At 56.1% G+C, this 18,003-nt stretch overlaps 2 protein-coding genes across 3 annotated transcripts in view; both read right to left on the reverse strand.

Annotated features, from left to right (window-relative positions):
* SECISBP2 (SECIS binding protein 2) overlaps positions 1–12,906 on the reverse strand; it is a 44,200-nt gene extending 31,294 nt beyond the window's left edge. Inside the window, exons 1-7 of one of the 2 annotated variants that reach the window (XM_082694184.1) lie at positions 12,244–12,906; positions 11,221–11,366; positions 6,560–6,809; positions 6,204–6,327; positions 4,665–4,882; positions 1,972–2,053; positions 88–290 (exon numbers count right to left, since the gene is read on the reverse strand). In XM_082694184.1, the coding sequence (XP_082550310.1) occupies positions 88–290; positions 1,972–2,053; positions 4,665–4,882; positions 6,204–6,327; positions 6,560–6,809; positions 11,221–11,366; positions 12,244–12,279 (1,059 nt within the window). In that variant the 5' untranslated portion in view covers positions 12,280–12,906. The remainder of the gene's footprint in view (positions 1–87; positions 291–1,971; positions 2,054–4,664; positions 4,883–6,203; positions 6,328–6,559; positions 6,810–11,220; positions 11,367–12,243) is intronic. The other variant, XM_082694185.1, reaches the window with a different exon arrangement.
* Positions 12,907–13,460: 554 nt separating this feature from the next.
* Positions 13,461–17,955, reverse strand: CKS2 (CDC28 protein kinase regulatory subunit 2). The gene is made up of 3 exons (XM_082694243.1): positions 17,781–17,955; positions 15,172–15,299; positions 13,461–13,793 (listed from the first exon to the last, which is right to left on the reverse strand). The coding sequence occupies exons 1-3, from the start codon at positions 17,837–17,839 to the stop codon at positions 13,741–13,743; spliced, it is 240 nt and encodes a 79-aa protein (XP_082550369.1). The 5' UTR covers positions 17,840–17,955; the 3' UTR covers positions 13,461–13,740.
* Positions 17,956–18,003: the final 48 nt, after the last annotated feature.

Genomic DNA, 18,003 nt, shown 5'->3' on the forward strand with positions numbered 1-18,003 from the left:
AGCACAGAATGCAACACTTTGTTAGGATCTGAGAAAACAGACTATACAGGGGCACAGAAGACCAACATAAGCCAGCACAACACATACCTTCTTAGCGGAGTGGACGTGTTTCTCTTTGTAGGAAGGATCCGAAGAGAAAACTTCAGGCGGTGACATACTGACGCTCCGAGGGTCTGCGGACGAAGCGAGCGTCTCTCGGTTTATCACGGAAGTAACGTTTTTAGGGGCTGCAGACCGTTCTGTAGATAACGTCTGCCGAACGACATAACCCATTGGTGTCCAAGAGAGCTCTGCTCAAAGATAACCAAAGTGCATGAGCCATCCCAACGGTAAAATAAAACTGCTCAGAAATTCTAAACACACATTATGTGAGGTCATTACTCAGAGCATAATTAAATTCAGACTGGTGCTCCAAACATTCTCTTGGAAACTAGAGCATTTGCTAAGCTTTCTTCTGGGAACACGCATACTGAGTTAACTTGTAGGCTTCGTGATTTTCCTAGCAACTGGCTCTTTAATTCGGAGGTGCGGGTGGGTAGACAAACCATAGTTCTGGTTAAAAAGTAACAATTAGGTCCACATGACAAACACACAAAAATTAATAGGGCAAAGATCAAGTTTTGGCCCTACTAAGCTTGCTGTGTACCAATAACACCCAAAGTCAAAGATCATGGTCCTCAGCTACCAGAACAAGTGGTAATTTCTTTTTCAACCTCAGGCCCAAGTACAGCCACGCTTCTCCCCAGGCAGCCCAGACAGAAGAGGGCCCGGGCCGACCCTGGGCAGCCAGGGGCGACCCTCCAGTGGACGAGATGGAACGCTTTCGAGCTACAGACCGTTCAAGTCCCCTTTTACATGAAGGTTTCTACCAAAGCACACACATACCACACGTGAGAACGGAAAAGAACACACACTTGTGGACACATCATGAATAATTCTGTAAAAATGTCTCGTTAGGACAAGCTACTCAGAAAGATTAAAGGCAGAATAACTGAACGCGCTCTGATACGTCACCCTGGAGCAGCCCGGCCAGATCTCTAAGTACGCTCTGAGGCCCTCAAGAGCCTTCCAGGGGTCCGAGGTCAAAACCATTTCCCTGACGGGAGGAACAGGCCCTGCACCACCCCCACGCTCCTGCTCCTGAGTGTCCAGTGGGGTTTCCAGGATGCCGCGCAACACGGGACAGTGAAACCACCATGGCCGAGGCCGCCCTGGGCCGGCTGCAGAGTTGCACACAGGACAAACGCTGCTCTCTTGGCTACGGTCTAACTTTGGAAAAGCTACTTTTCATAACAATATGCTATGTTGGGACACCGGGGCGGCTCAGTCAGTAGAGCATTTGACCCTTGACTTCCACTCAGGTCACAGTCTCGGTGTCCTGGGATCGAGCCCCATGCTGGGCTCTGTGCTTGGCAGGGAGTCTGCTTGAGATTCTCTCCCTGCCTCTCTCCCCATCTCTCTACAATAAATAAATCAATCGTTAAAAAAAAAAAAAAAAGCTACATTAACAGGTAATGGTTTATTATTGTTACTTATAAGAGAATAATGAAGTAATATTAAGAATTTCTCAGTTCTAACTTTGAATACTGCGACTACGAATCACTATCGTGCAAATAAACAGAAGCTCTCTGGGGCTTTTTAAAGGGTGCTGAGGGGTCCTGCACCTAGAACTATGGAACCACTGGTGCAGACTACACGTCGGGAAACAGTCATTTCTGAGTTCATCAAATTCCTCCTTAACTGAACAAAGCAGACGTTTCACGCGGAATTCACTGCCTTCAGTCTGCGCCCCCAGTCTGCGCCCCCCGCCCAACGATGTGGGATCTCGTGTATCCTCACAGCTTCTCACGGTGAGACCACCTTGTCCGCACCCAGCTGTCTTAGAGAAGGCTTCAGAACAAAACCCCTTCTGAGGCACTGGGCCTGCACAACGGTGTGCTGCTATCTTAAGGCCACGGCAGCCCCTCTTACCTCTGGTGCAGGAGGAGGGCCCGGCCACAGCGCGGCTGGCCACGGACTCCGCTGCGCCCGTGCTTCTCACCGCCCCTTCACCCTAAAAGGCAAACCAGCATCTTCTTACCACTTCAAACTGAAAGTAATCACTTAATTTTTAAATACAGCTTCCCCTGCCATTTGTAAAATCTCCAAAATAAATGCTAATTAAAAATTCCAGGTTGCCAGGGTGTCGCAGTCTGTTGAGCCTCCGACTCCTGGTTTCAGCTCAAGTCAGGATCTCAGGGCTGTGAGACTGAGCCCCAGGTCGGGCGCGGCAGTGGGTGTGGAGTCTACTGAGGATTCTCCCTCTCCTTCTCCTTCTGCCCGTCCCACCACGCCCCCCACCCAGCTCTCAAGCTCTTAAAAAAAAAAATCCCAGATAAGTAAAAACATACCTAACATCAAATTTCACTCCTTGTAGGAGAAGCCACCCACAGTGTTCAGCTGAGCCCGCAGTGTCCCCTACTTCTCTGCCAGGGGGAGAACAGGCCCCCCGGAGGGGATCAGAGCGCGCGCACCACACAGCTTCCTAACTACACGACAGACAAGTTCTGCATCAGCACAAGTGTGCCCCCACCACGTGAGGCTGCAGGGCCCCTGCCTGGGGTTGGCAGGGGGGCACTGTGCACCATGCCCACGCACCGAAGTCCCAAAAAATCCCTGAGAAGGTCCACAGAGACGACAAATGTACAAAAACACGAGGCAGCAAATGAGACACGGGCGGGTGAGCACACGCAGACAGACGTCAGGGTGCGCTCGGGGTGAGCACAGCACTCAGGATGCATTCAGATCTGAACGGGCTCACACTGTAAAGCTCAGAGCCTTCCAAACGTGTCCCCCTTGTCTGATGCACTAAATCGGAGCCCAGTAACAAAAAGTAAAATTACTGAAACAGCCCGTTCTCTGAATACAACTTACCTGCTCACCATGGCTCACCTGTCCGAGAGCATTACAGTAACTACACACATCCATCAAGGGTCAGTGCAACAGGTTTTCAAAAACTACTTAATGACATGGAAAAATGCCAAAAGTCTTAAAAACGCAAACACAAAGTCCTACATGTGCCTATCTTCAAACTGAGGGGATCACCTCGGGCCCCACAACACACCTTTAAAAAAAGATTTAGGTGATTAACACGGTTTTCTCTTGAACAACTTCAGACAGAGGTGAGCCTTGAGCAACATGGGGGTTGGGGTACTGACCCCTGGAGACACGAAACTCCACATGGAACTTCTGACCCCCCAAAACGACTAACAGCCTACTACTGACCAGAACCCCGACCGACCACATAAAGAGTTAACACGCACAGCACACGTAACCTGCGTCACATCCTGTACCCTAACAGCACAGTAAGCTAAAGAGAACATCACTAAGAGAATGACGAGGAAGACAAAATGTTTACAGTACTACCCTGTGTTTATCAAAAACACCCATGTCTAATGCAGCTCAAACCCCTGCTGTTCAGGGTCAACTGTTTTAAAAATTTCTCATGTTCAAAGATACCCCTAAAATAGGGAGAAAAGTCTGTTCTACAAGAAAAAGTTAGAAGTCCCCGTGTTACTCAAGAGTGTGAACGCATCCTCAGGCAAGGAGTCCAGACGGACCCCTCCACCCGGTGCCACGTGCCTCACTTCGTGTCCAGACAGGTGTGTAGCCGGTGACCACGACACAACAGCTCCCTGGCGGCCTGTCCTACTTCCCCAGAGGCTCACAGGCTTGGGTTAACGCACTGACCACCAGGGACGCAGACAGGCAGCCCCTCGAGCCTCAGCTACTCCACACACGCAGCCGGACCAAAGGGGTCACACGGCTGCCAAACCAGAGTCCTCTACCCAGCTGGCTGCCTGCCTCCCTCATCACGGCTAAGCCACAGGGAAGCGCGTCGCAGCGCACAGCGTCAAGGTCAATGCGTGGGGGACGCGGTACCTTCTGCACAAGGCAGCCGCCCTGCCCCCCGCTGGGTGTCAGTGGCCTGGCACCCAAGCATTCGAGGAAGCAGAGCCCCCACCATTCCGCAGACAGGTGGCCGGGGGGCTCCTCCCGCTCATCCTCCTCCTGCTCGCCCTCCCACCCTCTCTCGGCAGAAACTGGAGAGAAGCCACCTCAGGAACTACTAACCTCAGGACGTCTTTTTCTAGAAGCTGGAGGGACTGAAACTGCAAGACCAAATGCGGAGCACGGGGTGTTTTAGAAATCGTCAAATGGCAAGCAAACCACACCGTGACTATGCTTCTGCGGAGCCGGTGATGGCACCAAGAGCGCGGTGCGGACAGAGAGCCTGGAAGAACCGGAGGCTACCCCGCACAGTCGGACACACTACTGCTGGACTGAAAGAATCCGTTTGTCTCTACTGCAAACGTGCTGTGGGAATGCAGTGCTGGGAGTGAGGGGACCACCGGGGGCGGTCTACGCAGCGGGACCGTGCCGGAGCCCGAACCCCGTCCCCCGCAGCTAGCAGGCACCAGGAAGCGCATTCGGCGATTCTTTTAGAATCTGCTGTACTAGGGCCCACCCCAGGCTGGAAAGAGTCCAAGCAGACGGTCCTCTGTGTGCACGGCAAGGCCCCCACGGCAAGACGGAACGTACCGAGAGGCACCTACCAAGGCGCGTGGGGAGAAGGAAGGAAGGAGAAGGGGAGGAGGGACACAGAGCGGGGGCCCCGCACGCACCTCGGCAGGCCGCACCACCTCGCGGAGAAGAGGAAGGTCGGCCGAGGCGGGGCGCAGAGGGCCCCACTTGTGCTGCTTCTGCGTCTCTGCGACCTCACTGGTCTCTGCACCCTGCAGTTCAGGGAAGTCCAACCTGGTAAACTCAAAGCCGGGTCTGGAGGCAGACACACTTTTCTCAACAATTCTGGATTTCCTGTCTGTCCGTTTCTGGTAACCGTCTGTAGGAACACAAACAAAAGGGGTGAAAACGTAGCTGTTGTGTGAAGACCCGGACGCACACCGCAACCGCAGGGCGGGACGCCTCTCGCTGCCGACACACCGACACGGGCCTGTCCGAGGCCCTCCGCCATCTGCCGGCGATGCGGCCTGCGGAGCGACGGGCCGCAGCGCGGGCCGGAAGCGCCGGCTGCTGGGGTCGGGCCGCGGGCGGGAGGAAGCAAAGCGCACTGCGGCTCTGAGGCGGAATTCTACAGCTCGCGAACTAGCTACTGCAGCCTGACCTAACTACCCTCCACACGCGCTGCAGGGTTCCGCAGATTGACAGCGACGCCGACGAATTTCTTCTCAGTGATACCTCTCCCGCACGTGAGAGGAACTTTGGAAGAAAGCAGGCAGAAGTCAACTTGGAATCCTGATGCGGACTGTAAGGCCATGAAGCCAGTCACTACGGTTAACTGTACACCTTTCCTTGTAAACTGCCCTGCGCCAAATGGTTTCTGAGTGAAGTCAACACAAAGAGAAAAACTTATATACCAAGTAATGTAAGTTATACATGTAAATAAAATGGCCATTCCTAGTAACTACACTATTACAGAAGGTGTAGCTCTCTTCATAAGCCATCAAACGGCACTAGTCCATACCGGCCACCCTGCAGCCACTAGCTTTCAGCCACAGCCTGGAACAGCAGTTTCCAAGGCCGGAGCAGACACGTCCCTGAGGAACTACACTGCCCCAGGCTGGCTGTTGCTCAGGATGGGATTCAAAATGCAAACTCTCTCACCTGTTAAAAAGTGTCCCAACGGGGGCGCCTGGGTGGCTCAGTGGGTTAAGCCTCTGCCTTCGGCTCAGGTCATGATCCCAGGATCCTGGGATCAAACCCCGCACTGGGCTCTCTGCTCCGTGGGGAGCCTGCTTCCTCCTCTCTCTCTGCCTGCCTCTCTGCCTACTTGTGATCCCTGTCTGTCAAATAAATAAATAAAATCTTTAAAAAAAAAAAAAAAGTGTCCCAACAGAACACCAGAGAAGCTATTTCAGGAACAAATATCATCAAATACAGTCCAAGGGATGTGCCTGCGATTTACTTAAGGACATGTCTCGAGGCCTGTGGGTGCCACTTACTCGCCATGTGGCTTTGAGCCAGGTCCTGCCACACTAGGGCACACCACAGAGCCCCGCCCTCCCCGACAGGCCCTTCCCTGGGCGGAGAGGTCTCCAGGATCAACCAGAGTCGATCCGTAGAAACAGGTGTACAAAGAACAGAGCCACTTCTGGGGCGGGCTGGGGAGGACAACAGAACATCAGATAGTATGTCTTTTTCACCTGGTTTCAAGGTCGCGTCCGCGTGAATGGATGCAGGATGTGAACCTCTAACTGATTTTGTATCAGATGACAGAGAGCCGTCCGCCTTCTTGCTGTCAAACTTTTGCTCGTCATACGTTTTTTTCTGTGGGGAGAATTAAAAAGCCCCGTAAATTAAGCAAACCAGCACCATGAAAAAAGGCTTAAAGCAGAAAATCCCTACTAAGTATCCACAACAACTGTTTCAAAACTGGATAAAGACAAATCAGTTCCTAAATATACAAAAAAGATAAACAATACTTAACTACCACGTGAGAACCAACCAGCTCTTTCTATCTTAAACGCTACGGTACCCCCCACCAGGGCGGTAAGCGAACCTTGAACGGGGCTCTTGGGTCTTGTGGGAGAGGGCACGTCTGCTCGGCTCGCGGCTTCACGGTCTGGAAAGCTCGGTAGGCGCCGGGGTGGCCGTAAGCATAGGGCGAGCCGGGCACCGGGCAGACGCTCTGCGAACACTCGGCAGGGTAGGGAGAGTAGCTGCCGGGATGCAGAGCGAGCTCCGAAGACAGATACTGAGGAGGAAAGGTGGAAGCTCCGAAGGCCACATCTTCAGTACAGAGCTTCTGCCTACACAAGGAGGTAGGTTTTAGTTGAGGATTTCACATCACCAATCCAGGAGCTCTTCCGTAAGAAGCACAGTTAAACCCTCGAGTGCTTCTGAGGTCGCTCGCTCTGGCACGGAGACGCCTCGGAGAGTGGAACAGAGGCTCCGGCCTCCTCCTCACCGGTGCCGCGCGCTCACTGCTGGGCTGACGCCCTCGGCAGGACGGCAGGACGGCAGCGCGACAGGCAGCAGCGAAGCCCAGGGACGCCTCCGCAGCTCCGCACCGCCGCACTGTCAGACGTCTGAGAAGCGTCCGGCAGCCACCGGGGCCCAGAGGGCCACCCAGACCACTCTCCCTGCAGAGGGGCTTTCACAGAGCCCCCGCCGCCCCATCCGACCTCCAGCCCGACCAACCCATCCTGTGCTTTCCGGCCTCGCAGGGCCAGAGCTGCGAAGGGGACACTGTGTCCGTTGGCCTGGGAGCTGCAGCGCACCGGCCAGACGGGCGCCGTCTGTGCACACCGCCGTGCCCCCCGTTTGCTCAAACCGCTAGGCGAGGCCAAAATATAATTTAACACTGATTTTGTGAGCAAATCTGGTATCCAGCGAGAGGCTTCAATCCTCCAGCAACGAGAGACGATACAATGGCCCGACACGGAGCAGATGAGCCGAGACACAAATGAGCTCCAGCCAGTGTTTCTGGGACTTCCCAGAGCTGAACATCTTCCTGTAGAAAATCAACAGAATCCCAAAGCGTGCTGGCCCACAGAAAGGTAGGAAAACCAGAGCTGCTGACGAGGCACCCGGACGACCCTCTCCCAGCGGGGCCGCCGGCAGGCGCAGGCACAGGCACAGGCAGCCCCCTCCAGTGCACAGTCAGGGTCCTGTCCCGGGGCAAGGAAGGGCCTGCACTACAGGGCAAAGGAGTCACCACCCACCCCTGAGACACCCTCACCAGAAGGTTCCCTGCATCCACGCACATGCAGTTCCTAACTGGGCGGCCTGCTGTCACAGTCTCTGAATCCGCGACATTTTACAGGAAGTTCACACCCAGGAAGACCATTCACGAACTCCAGTAATGAACTCTTCCTAATGAAAACCCAAGAAAAACCCCGTACACTGTACCTGTCTCAGCACACCTGCCCTAGCGCTGCTCTTTGCAGAAAAGCAAACGATTTAAAGCATCGTCCTGCTCCCAGATGCGAGTCCCTGTTTCACTTTATCTGAAGCTCAGAAGATCTGAGGGCGGGGTGGGGGGCGTGAGGGGTGTGGGAGGGGTCTGTTCCTCATGGGGGCGGCGGGCAAACACGGGCTGAGAGCAAAACGCGGCAGAGAAGCGCTAGTCCAACTGCAGACACCAGACACATGAACAGACCCATGAAGTTTAGCTAAAGGAGGAAAGGGAGGCAGGGTCCAGCGGCTGTGAAGGCTGCGTCCTCCAGCGACCCTACGTCCGCGACCCCAGAGCCCTGGGCGTGCATCCTGGCTCGATGCAAAATCTAGTCTCCGACTTTGGACAAGTGCTCACTGGTCTCTCTTCCTCTGGGAAGCTGGCGTTTTGCTTTCCCAACAAGGCCAAACCAACGACAGGCAGAAACCACACGCAGTAAAATCTCACGGCAACGACCCAGCACCCCCGGGGCTCGCGGCAGCTTGCGTGTAAAATGCCAGTTGCCACAAACGGCGTAGCCGGACCCCAGCACCAACATGCACCCCCCCCCCGCCCGCCCGCGCCTCCCTTTACAACAGCAGCTTCCCCCGCAGCTCATCCCTCCGCCTTCCCCCCTCCCACGTCCCCACTACTCCACCCCCCGCCCCACCCCTCCCAACCGCTACCGGGTCTCCAGGACCATCCCCCCCTGCAAGCCCCGCCACCCCTTCCTCACCGGCATCCGCAGGGCTGGCCCTTCTGTCACACCCCAGGGAAAGCCCCGCCAGCCTGGACTCCAAAGGCTCGGCCTGGAGGACCCTCCTCCACGTCCCCTTCCTCTCCAGTCAGACGGAGCCCAGACCCCTCCTCGGTCTGCTCAGACTTCACATACGGACACCTCGGCCAGCTCCAGGCCTCACTCAGCCCCCAGGTGGCCCCACTCACCAGTTCCCTGTCCCCTAATGGGCACTGGAGTCCAGGCTGTGCTGCTGGACCCCAAACGGCCCCTCTTCCCACCCCCAACCCTGCATGTACTCAGCCAGCAACCGCCACAGCCTCTCTCCCCCCAACACCACCCAGACCCCCAGAGGCCTTCCCAGGCCGCAGGGCTCCGTGTACTTCTTCCCTAGCTTCAGTGCCTGGAACCCAGGCCGCGTCTTCAAGCGGAAAGAATCCAGGAGTGAGCGGCCCGTGCCCCACCTCCTGCCCAGCACACCGGGTCCCTGCGGCCGACCCGGGGCCTGCTTGGAGCACGGGGGCTGCTCCCCCGCCGTCACGCAGGGCTCAGCCCCAGCAGCTCCTCCAGCCACACTCCCTGCAGGGCGACTAGTTCTCACAGCCGAGACTCCCTCAGCAGTGCCCAGAGCGGGCCACGGACTGCAGCAGGCTGAAGTGCTCAGCAAACACTCGTCCCCGCGGCAGTGGCAGCTCTGGGGAGCTCGAGGGGTGCAGGCCAGAGGCACAGACGCTCATTCTGCTTCGGGCACTGCCCACCTGAATGACCACACGTTTCTGGCCCCAGCTTCTCAGGTGTCAAGTAACACGACGCTGCCTGCCCACCTCGTGGCCTAGCACAGGCAAGGGAAAGGCAGGAAAGACCACGCTGCTCCCTACGGAAAAACGCACGCGGCTCTTTCCCCGCAGGGGCGAGCCTCATTCACAGGAAACCCGGCTCGGGCAGGTGTCTCAGCCTCCATCAGAGTGGATGAGGTCATCGGTTCTCAAATACGCATCCCCATTCTGTCCCCTTCAAAGGCTCCTGTCCTTCCTAACCCTGCCCCTCTGCTTTCACACCTCTTTTGTCCTTAACTGTTTTCTCATCAGGCAGGAATACTGTCAGCCAATCTTTTCCTAGGTTATATGTAATTAAAAGAAAAAAAATTAAAGCCAAAAAAAGAGTATAAAAAACCCCATTTTTAGGGCGCCTGAGAGGCTCAGTCAGTTAAGCGACTGCCTTCGGTTCGGGTCATGACCCCGGAGTCCTGGGATTGGGATCGAGTCCCGCATCGGGCTCCCTGCTCAGCAGGGAGTCTGCTTCTCCCTCTGACCTTCTCCACTCTCATGCTCTGTCAAATAAATAAATACAATCTTTAAAAAAAAAAAAAATCCTAATTTTTAAATTCAACAGTGCACACCCTTAAGCTTCTGATTCTTCTGGATTCATGCTACTTCCAGAACATTACTTCAGCTGTAGGAACGTTTTCCACCTTTACTTTGGCTAACTGGAATCCCACCCGAAACAAACGGCTTCGAATCCTTCTCACTGAATGAAATAGATTTTATACTTTACTTTGTGAACCACCCAAGGTAGGGAACAGCTCAGATGAGACCCATGCCAACCTTCCTCTAACAAAGGATGAAATCACAGGGGAAGACCTGAGTGTTCCTAGCAAAGCACAGAGGCAGAATTTCAAGTTGGTCAAAAAATACAACCTATATATACCAAACTGCTCGATGGTTTTATTATTCATTCCAAACGTTGTCCCTGTGAACACAAGCCTAGAATTTGTACGAAGTGCACAATCGACACTATGCAGGCATGAAAAAGAAACATGTACGACCCCCAGCAAAGGCACATACAGACGAGGACTCTGACATCACAAAGGTGATGCAGACCGTTAAAAATCAGGTATTCTACACAATTACATGCAGGGTTGAAGGCACGGCTTTCTAAATTCAGCTATTAATGGAAACCATTGTATAGATACCTAAAGAACGAAACTTGAGAAGAAAAAGGAAAATCGCCAAGCCAACATAAGCCTTCTTTCAATACAGATTTAGGAGAATTTTATAACCCAAGCTTCTAGACGCTGCCCAGGACATTTACAAAGAAAAGCGGTAAAAAGCAAAACTCAGCAATTCCCAAACAACTTCCCACAGAAGGAGCGGCCACCTTGCGAGCCGCACTCCGCCCCAGCACGATTTCCCGGTGTCACAGCCCACAACCGCAGCCCGGATTTCTCTGGGCTCGCCTTTGCCCCCTCCTCTCTGCGCCCCCAGCCACGCATCTCCCCCGACCCCATGCACAAAGGAACCTGAAAACTGCATTTCCCACTAGGGAATGCAAGGCAACCTCCACACGTCCTTTGCCCAAAACAGCGTGAGTGCGGAGAGCTGAAGCTGGTGTTTTGGGGGTTGGACGCAGTGAGCTGCGCCACTGCCTCAGGCCCTTCTTGGCCGAGGAGCAGCGTGGTTCTGAGAACGCTGGCCACGTCAGGTGCAGCCCCTCGCCCTGGAATCCCCGCCCAGTGCCCGCGGAGGGCGGACAGGAGACGGATACGTACCCAGGCCCCGGGCGCTCCGGAACAGGCGGGTGGTAGGCGGCCGCACGGCCGGGGAAGGCGCGAGCTTCGGAGGACTCCGGCCACGCCGCGCTGAGCCCGGCCAATCTGGGGACGAACGGTTTCACATCCGCGGACAACTTGACGCCCTGAGGAAAAACGGGGGTGGCGCTGACGACGTGCATCTGGGTGTGAAGCAGACGTGAGCCCAAAACCCACGGAGCGGCGCTGGGTTCCTGCGGCCGCCGAGCGGCCTGTCCCGGGAGTGTCTGCGGCTCAAACGCTGCGTCCCGCGGAAGCAAGAATCGGGCGGCGAACCACCTCCCCGGTGCCGCTGCCGGTGCCGGTGCCGCTGCCGGTGCCGGTGCCGCTGCCGGTGCCGCCCAGGCCGCGCCCTGCGAACCAGTGAGGACGGGTGCGGGAGGCCGAGGGCCAGCGGGGAGACGGGACACAGAGTCCGCGCCGGCCGACGGGGCTGCGACAGCCTCGGCCTGCGCGCGCTGTCGCGTCCCCGCCGCGGCCACGGAGCACCGAGCACCGCGCACCGCGCACCGCGGGGCAGGCCCGGCCGCTGACCGGCGGCCGCCAACACTCCACCGCGGTGCGGAGCCTTATGCCCACGGCAGACCCTGTCCCGTCCGTCGGCGAAGCGCCAGGCGCCGTTCGGCTCAGGAGCCAAAGCCAGCCCCGCCAGGACGCCGCGGGTCACCAAGCCCGGGACGGGACCGCAGCAGCGGCTCTTCCCGCGGCCGCGGCCGCCCCGCGAGGCTGACCTCGGCGCCTTCCGGTCCGTCCGAGCGCCGGTCGCGGCGGCCGCCAGGGCTCCGTCTAGCGGTGCGGCCGGGCAGGCCGAGCGGACGCCCGCGCGGCCGCCAACGTCTGCGGGGCGCCCCGGCGCGAGCGCGGCGACCCGGGGCGGGGCGCACTCCCGGTCGTGCCCGGCCAACCGCGGCCGCCCGACGCCCCGCGCTGACCCCGGCCGCGCCCGCCCCGACGCCCGCCCCCACTCCGGGGCGCCGTGCTCACCTCGCCCACGGGCTCCCGAGGCCCCTCCGACGCCATGGCGCGCGGCTCGGAGGACGCCCGGCCCCGGAGGCCAGCAGCCGCCCCGTCGGCCGGCGGCTCGGACGCGCGGCGCTCGGACTCCCCGCTTTTCCGCCTTCCGAGCGGGCGCCAGGAAGTGCGTCACAGAAACGCACCCAGGCCCGCCCCCGACCCCTGCTTCCGACCGGAAGTGGGCGCGCGCGCGGCCCTGGTCCCGCGTTGCGGCGGCCGCCCTCCGGAAGAGACCTGGGTCGTCCCCGGACGCCGCCTGGCCGGGGGCACCGGAAGCGGAGGACGTGGACTCCAGGCCCAGGAGGCCTTGGCGCAGGTTAGCGCCCGGGGCAGGAGCACTGGGCGGCGCGCAAGGACGAGAATTCCCAGACGGCGCAGCCGCCCAAGCACTGCGAGCAGCCGCGCGGGGCTAGGGGAGGGCTCCGGCGCTGCCCTCTGCGGCTGCCCGCAGGGGCCTGGGTGCATGCACTACCGCCGGGCGGCTAACGCGGGCCCCGCCGGTCTCCCGGGCAGCCGCAGGTGCAGGAAACCCAGGCCTGCTGTGCCGCGGTTTCCCTTGCGGGCGGCTGCCGGGGGCTGCCGGGGGCTGCCGCGGGCCGCTGCTCCCTTTCCTGGGCAGTCCCCGAGTCTCCCGGGCTGGCTACACGAGCGGTCCCTGGGGCACAGGCAGGATGTGGGCGGCTGCGCAGCACCACCGGTAGCGGTTCCCGTCCTGTTCCTGCACCAGACGCCCCTTTCTCCGGAGAGGAGCCCACGGAGGACCACAGCCTCGGGGCTCCCGTTTCAGAGGGTCGCCCGCACAGCCAATTAGCTCAGGACTATTCTGCAGCAGCTAAAAGGGCGACTTACAGACGCCAACCGTGTGGAATGGCGTTTTACGTTTTAAAATGCGCCGCTGCGGTAGAGGGAGCACTACCGCGACTCGGCGCACGGACCGAGACAGAGCAGGGTCAGGCCCCTCACGGCCAGCAGACGTGGCATCCTTGGACCGGCCCCGGTCACAGAGCGATGAGCTGTTTCTTCCCAAGTGAACTAAGTCACGCCCTCCCCAAACCACCTGACCGTAAACCCATTTAATCCCACTTCTTTACATCTACTTCCTCCACACCAAAACCGCAGAACTGAAACCCTCTATCCTTGACAGACACAAGTCAACCTCAGAAGATAAACCCCAATAACTTCAATGATAAATGCAACATACAAACTTTATTTAACAAAAGTAACAGGTTAAGTCAAACAGGCACTTACATTAAAGAGAAAAACCAACTAGAAATTTTATCTTAAACACCTTCTAGTAACCTACTTGCCGTTGCATTTAACTGAGCTCTGTTGCTGTGAAGAATACAGCTCATGCACAGGTATGGATCAACAATTTGTACATTTTTCAAGTATTCACTGAATACTACCCTTATATACACATATACATTAAATTTGAAAAAGACTTAATTGACAATCCCCAGGTAGACTTCATTTTTGTTGCTCTTTTGGAAGAGGTCGTCGAAAGAGAAGAATATGTGGTTCTGTGGAAACAAAATATATAATTTTAAAATATGGCTAATATTCATTCAACCAAAATTTGAAATTCTCAAACCAAAATAAATCTATTAACAACTGTCACTTATCGAAATATCAGAAATAAACTTTGCTTCAAAAGTCACTGTCGGGGCCCCTGAGAGGCTCCGTGAGTTAAAGCCTCTGCCTTCAGCTCAGGTCAGGATCCCAGAGTTCTGGAATCGAGCCCCGAATTGGTTGGGGGGGGGGGGTCTTTGCTCAGCAGGAAGCCTGCTTCCCCCACTCTCTCTGCCTGCCTCTCTGCCTACTTGTGATCTCTCTGACAAATAAATAAATAAAATCCTAAAAAAAAATAGAAGAAAAAAGTCACTGTCAACTATAAACATTAGAAAACCACCTGATGGAGAACATTCCCCACAATGTTTTACCTACCCTGGGGAAAAGAGATGTCAAGTGGAGAAGCCACTTCGAAGAAAACAGTTTCTACCTTTAGGATCTCAATTCCAGTGAAAAGGAAAGACACCTAACACCAAATTCAAAAACCACCAAACTGTAAAAAGTGCAGATCCCAGGGGCCCATTCCTGGGATCTCTTTCACTGGGTGGGAGCCCTGGGTTCTAGAGTTTTGAACGCCGGTACAATTAAATGCCCCCAATCCCCCCCCCCAAAGTCAGTTTCTGATGCTATTGCTGCTTTTCTTTAAGAGCAGAAAACAAGCTCTGTTCCACCTAATTCGGTTTCTATATCATGCCCCCCAAATTTGCTCAAAGCATTATAATTGTTCAGTTCGATTTAATTAAGGATACCACAAAAGCAGAATTGAACCCTGTGAATTTGAGTTTAACATTTCATATCCAGGAAACTCTGGTAAAATCCACACAATAGAACACTCGTTCTATTGTTCAGGGTTCACTCACTAGGTTACCTTATCTCACCTTGGTGTAGCAAATCCCAATCATCCTTTAATAGAATACTAAAGGCAAAAACAAATCATTCCAAATTGCGTTAACTTCTACTGCAGCAAAGAACTTAGGGACACTTAAGTGTCTTAAAGCCCTTAGTTTTTAAAGACCTAGGTCACCAGAATTACTTATACTTACAGTAAAATACTTTATCAATGGCACATTTTAAAATGAAAGAATTGACCTTTTTTTTAACTCCTAATCTTTCCGCAGGTGGAATAATGCATTCCTTTCACTCGTGTGGTATTATTTACTACAAAATGTAAATTCTTCCTAGAGAGGAAAGGAATCAGCCATTCAAGAAGGGTCAGACTTACCAGGGTTGCTTTGGGAATACCACTGAATGTCAGTATTACTCAATCTTCAACAACCACAACCACTACTTCTTTGGTTTCATGGATGCTTCCTAAACGGCAACCCCTACCTGGCTCGTGAATCATGTAGTGAACCCAGCCTAGACTCTGTTGGACGCCAAGTCTCCTCCACTCCTCTTCCGACATCAGATGGGTTTTCGGGACTTGTTTGGAAAGTTCTCTAGGTAACATGACATGCCTGTTAAAAAGATATAGCCAAGTATTAGCAAATACACCTTTCCTACAAATATGGTCACTTTAGAGATGCATTTTTGGACACGTGACATTTGAGTTCAAAATAAAGATCTTTAAAGCAACCCTTGTTACATTACTGTTGGCATCCATCTCGAGGACTGTCTACTACCTCTAATTCTGATTTTTTATGGCCTAATGTTCAAAACAGGAAGAATGTACAGTCCAAAAGCAGAAAGTATTTTGTTTAGAATTTGCCTCTTCTTCTCTGAGACTGCTTGCTGTCTCAATGTTCTTCAGGAATAGAATCCCCCAAATGCAAGGCAGGCTCACAGCTGTCCAAAACATCCCAGCCTCCCCACAGCTAACCTCTGGTGACTTAAATCCTGGCAAATAGGATATAAGCAAAAAATACACAACTTATGGAAACTGTCTTCAAAAGGAAAGAACATGCCCAACTCTTTTCCTAAGTCTTTCCTGATGGGTTATGAAGCCGACTACTGTGATCAGGCAGCCAGAGAAGCCATCTAAGACCACCGAAGCCTAAAGTGAGGCTGAACCCTCACTGTAAATCTGACATCCCAGACCCACGGAGACTCTGTATAAGAGGAAAAATAATTTAATTTGGGTTTCCCATTACTCAACATTCTAGATCTGTGGATGAGTTCTTGTATACTCTACAAGTTGCTTTGTTCAAATTAAAAAGCAAAAAAACAAACCCAAGTGTCACGTATGTACGTGTACGTGGCAACCTTGCACAAAGACCTTCAGTTTCCAGTAAGTTACTGACTTCCATCCGAATGACTTCTATCCAAAACTTCACTAAGCTATTTTTAGGAAGATATGTAATACTCTTCAATGTCAAAAACATCAAGAATATATACAATTGTAGCTTTGTAAAATTCTAAAAGACAAGTCTGCAGCCCTCTTAACTGCAGTAAAAAGTTCTTTATCAATCACGATTCACAGACCCATTTTACCATTTCCGGTAGCAGTCAACTGCACCGCATCCACAGGCACGAACCCAGTTTCGGGACTGCTAGAAAACCTCTATCTGACGGTCCGCTGGCTGCGGGGATGAGACATGCGCGTTCTGGTCAGGCCCACTTTCTGGCACCAAAGAGAACGGGACCCAAGCTTTGCACAGTGGCAGGATCGCAGCCAATGAGCTTCATCCGGGGCGCGAATACTGCTAATCCGAAACGGAACCCATAACCCAAACCGAGCCCTAAACGGTCATCACCGTCAACTCTGCCCTGCGGCTGGCGAGTTACACAGCCAGCTGGTGGTATTTACACAAAGGAGGTCAGCCTGTGTTCGCCCCAGAGCGGTGCCACGTTGCTAGGTCTGCCCGGAGGCCACTCAAGGGCACCACGCTGTTCCTACTAACTGCAGGAGCTGCCGCTGACCTCCCACAACACTGCGACAGGCCGCCCACCCCCTGCACATGAAGCCCCACAGGTGACGTCTGCCTCCCCCAAACTCAGCGACCGATCGCCAACCTCTGACCAAAGCCTGCTGACCGCGCCCACAGCCCCTCAACGCGAACTCGCTGTCACCCTGAACTGCTGCTCCAGCGTCTACACCGATTCGTCCCTGGCCTCCGAACCGATCACCTACAGCCACATAAACGTGCCCCCGTGTTCCCCCGGGCTCACAACCCCTTCCTCGCCCGCAATCGTGCCAACAGGCCCGCCTGCACCAAGTCGGACTCCAAAGGGGCGCGCCCACAGGCCCCAGCTCTGCTCGCTCCGCGTCCCGGCCCGGCGAGGAACGCACCCGCACCCCCAGCGCGCGCCTCCGGGCCAACCAGCAGCGCAGCACAAAGCCGGCCGCTGCCTCCGCAGCCACCGGCGAGGCCGAGCCCACCCGAGCTGCTGGGGACCGCAGGACCGCGCCCCCGAGGGCGCACGGCTCCCGGAGGAGCGGCCTGGGAAAGGCTCCTCCAGGGCTTCTGCGACCCCAGTCCACAGCGTCCTCTACCGACTGCCCCGGGGCCCAACGTGCCGGCGCGCACCGAGGCAGAGCCTGCGGCGCCACCGCGGCCCAGCCGCCCCGAGCGGGGGCTGGAGCCCGCGCCCCCCGAGCCGCCTCGGCACGCGCTGCGTCCGGGGTCCGGGCTGCGGCGGCCCAGCGCGGTCGGCACCAGCGCCCGCTCCTCCCCGCCCCGTCCCGCCCCGGGCGCGCGGCGCAGCCGCACAAAAGCCAGGTCCGCGGCCGCAGCCCGGATCCCCGCCCCCGCCCGGGTCCCCCGCCGCCCCCGCCCGGCCCCGCAACCCCCGCCCCGCTCGGCCGCGGCGAACAAAGGGCGGGGAACGGAAGGCCGCAGGCCCCGGCGCTCCCGCCGCCGGCCGCCCCCCGGCTCGACCTCCGACCCCCGGCCCTGGCCCGGCCCCCGGCCGACGCGCGGCGACCCGACCCGACCCCGACCCGACGCCGACCCCGGGTCCCGTTCCGCGGCGGAGCCCGCCCCGCCGGCCGCACTGACCGGTACTCGTAGTGCTCGTCGAAGTACTTGTCCGAGTAGTAGATCTGCTTGTGGGCCATGCTGCGGGCGGGCGGAGCGTCGGGCCGCACGGCCGCCTCTCCCCAGGGCAACGACTCGACTGCGACCAACCGACCGCAGGCCCAACGATCCCGGTTTGAATCCGACAGCCTACCGCCGATTGGACGGAGACGTCAGCCAATTGCCGCCCGCGCAAACGGCCGGT

Source organism: Mustela nivalis (genome assembly GCF_964662115.1).
Source record: "Mustela nivalis genome assembly, chromosome: 13".
Taxonomy (NCBI): Eukaryota; Metazoa; Chordata; class Mammalia; order Carnivora; family Mustelidae; genus Mustela; species Mustela nivalis.

Bases quoted from the DNA above. Each gene is read 5' to 3' on its own strand.
- CKS2 (XM_082694243.1), bottom strand. From the start codon at position 17,839: ATGGCCCACAAGCAGATCTACTACTCGGACAAGTACTTCGACGAGCAC. The intron at 15,300-17,780 runs GTCAGTGCGGCC...TCTTTTTAACAG, and splicing joins GACGAGCACTACGAGTACCG to GCATGTCATGTTACCTAGAG. The intron at 13,794-15,171 runs GTAGGGGTTGCC...TTGTTTCCACAG, and splicing joins CTACATGATTCACGAGCCAG to AACCACATATTCTTCTCTTT.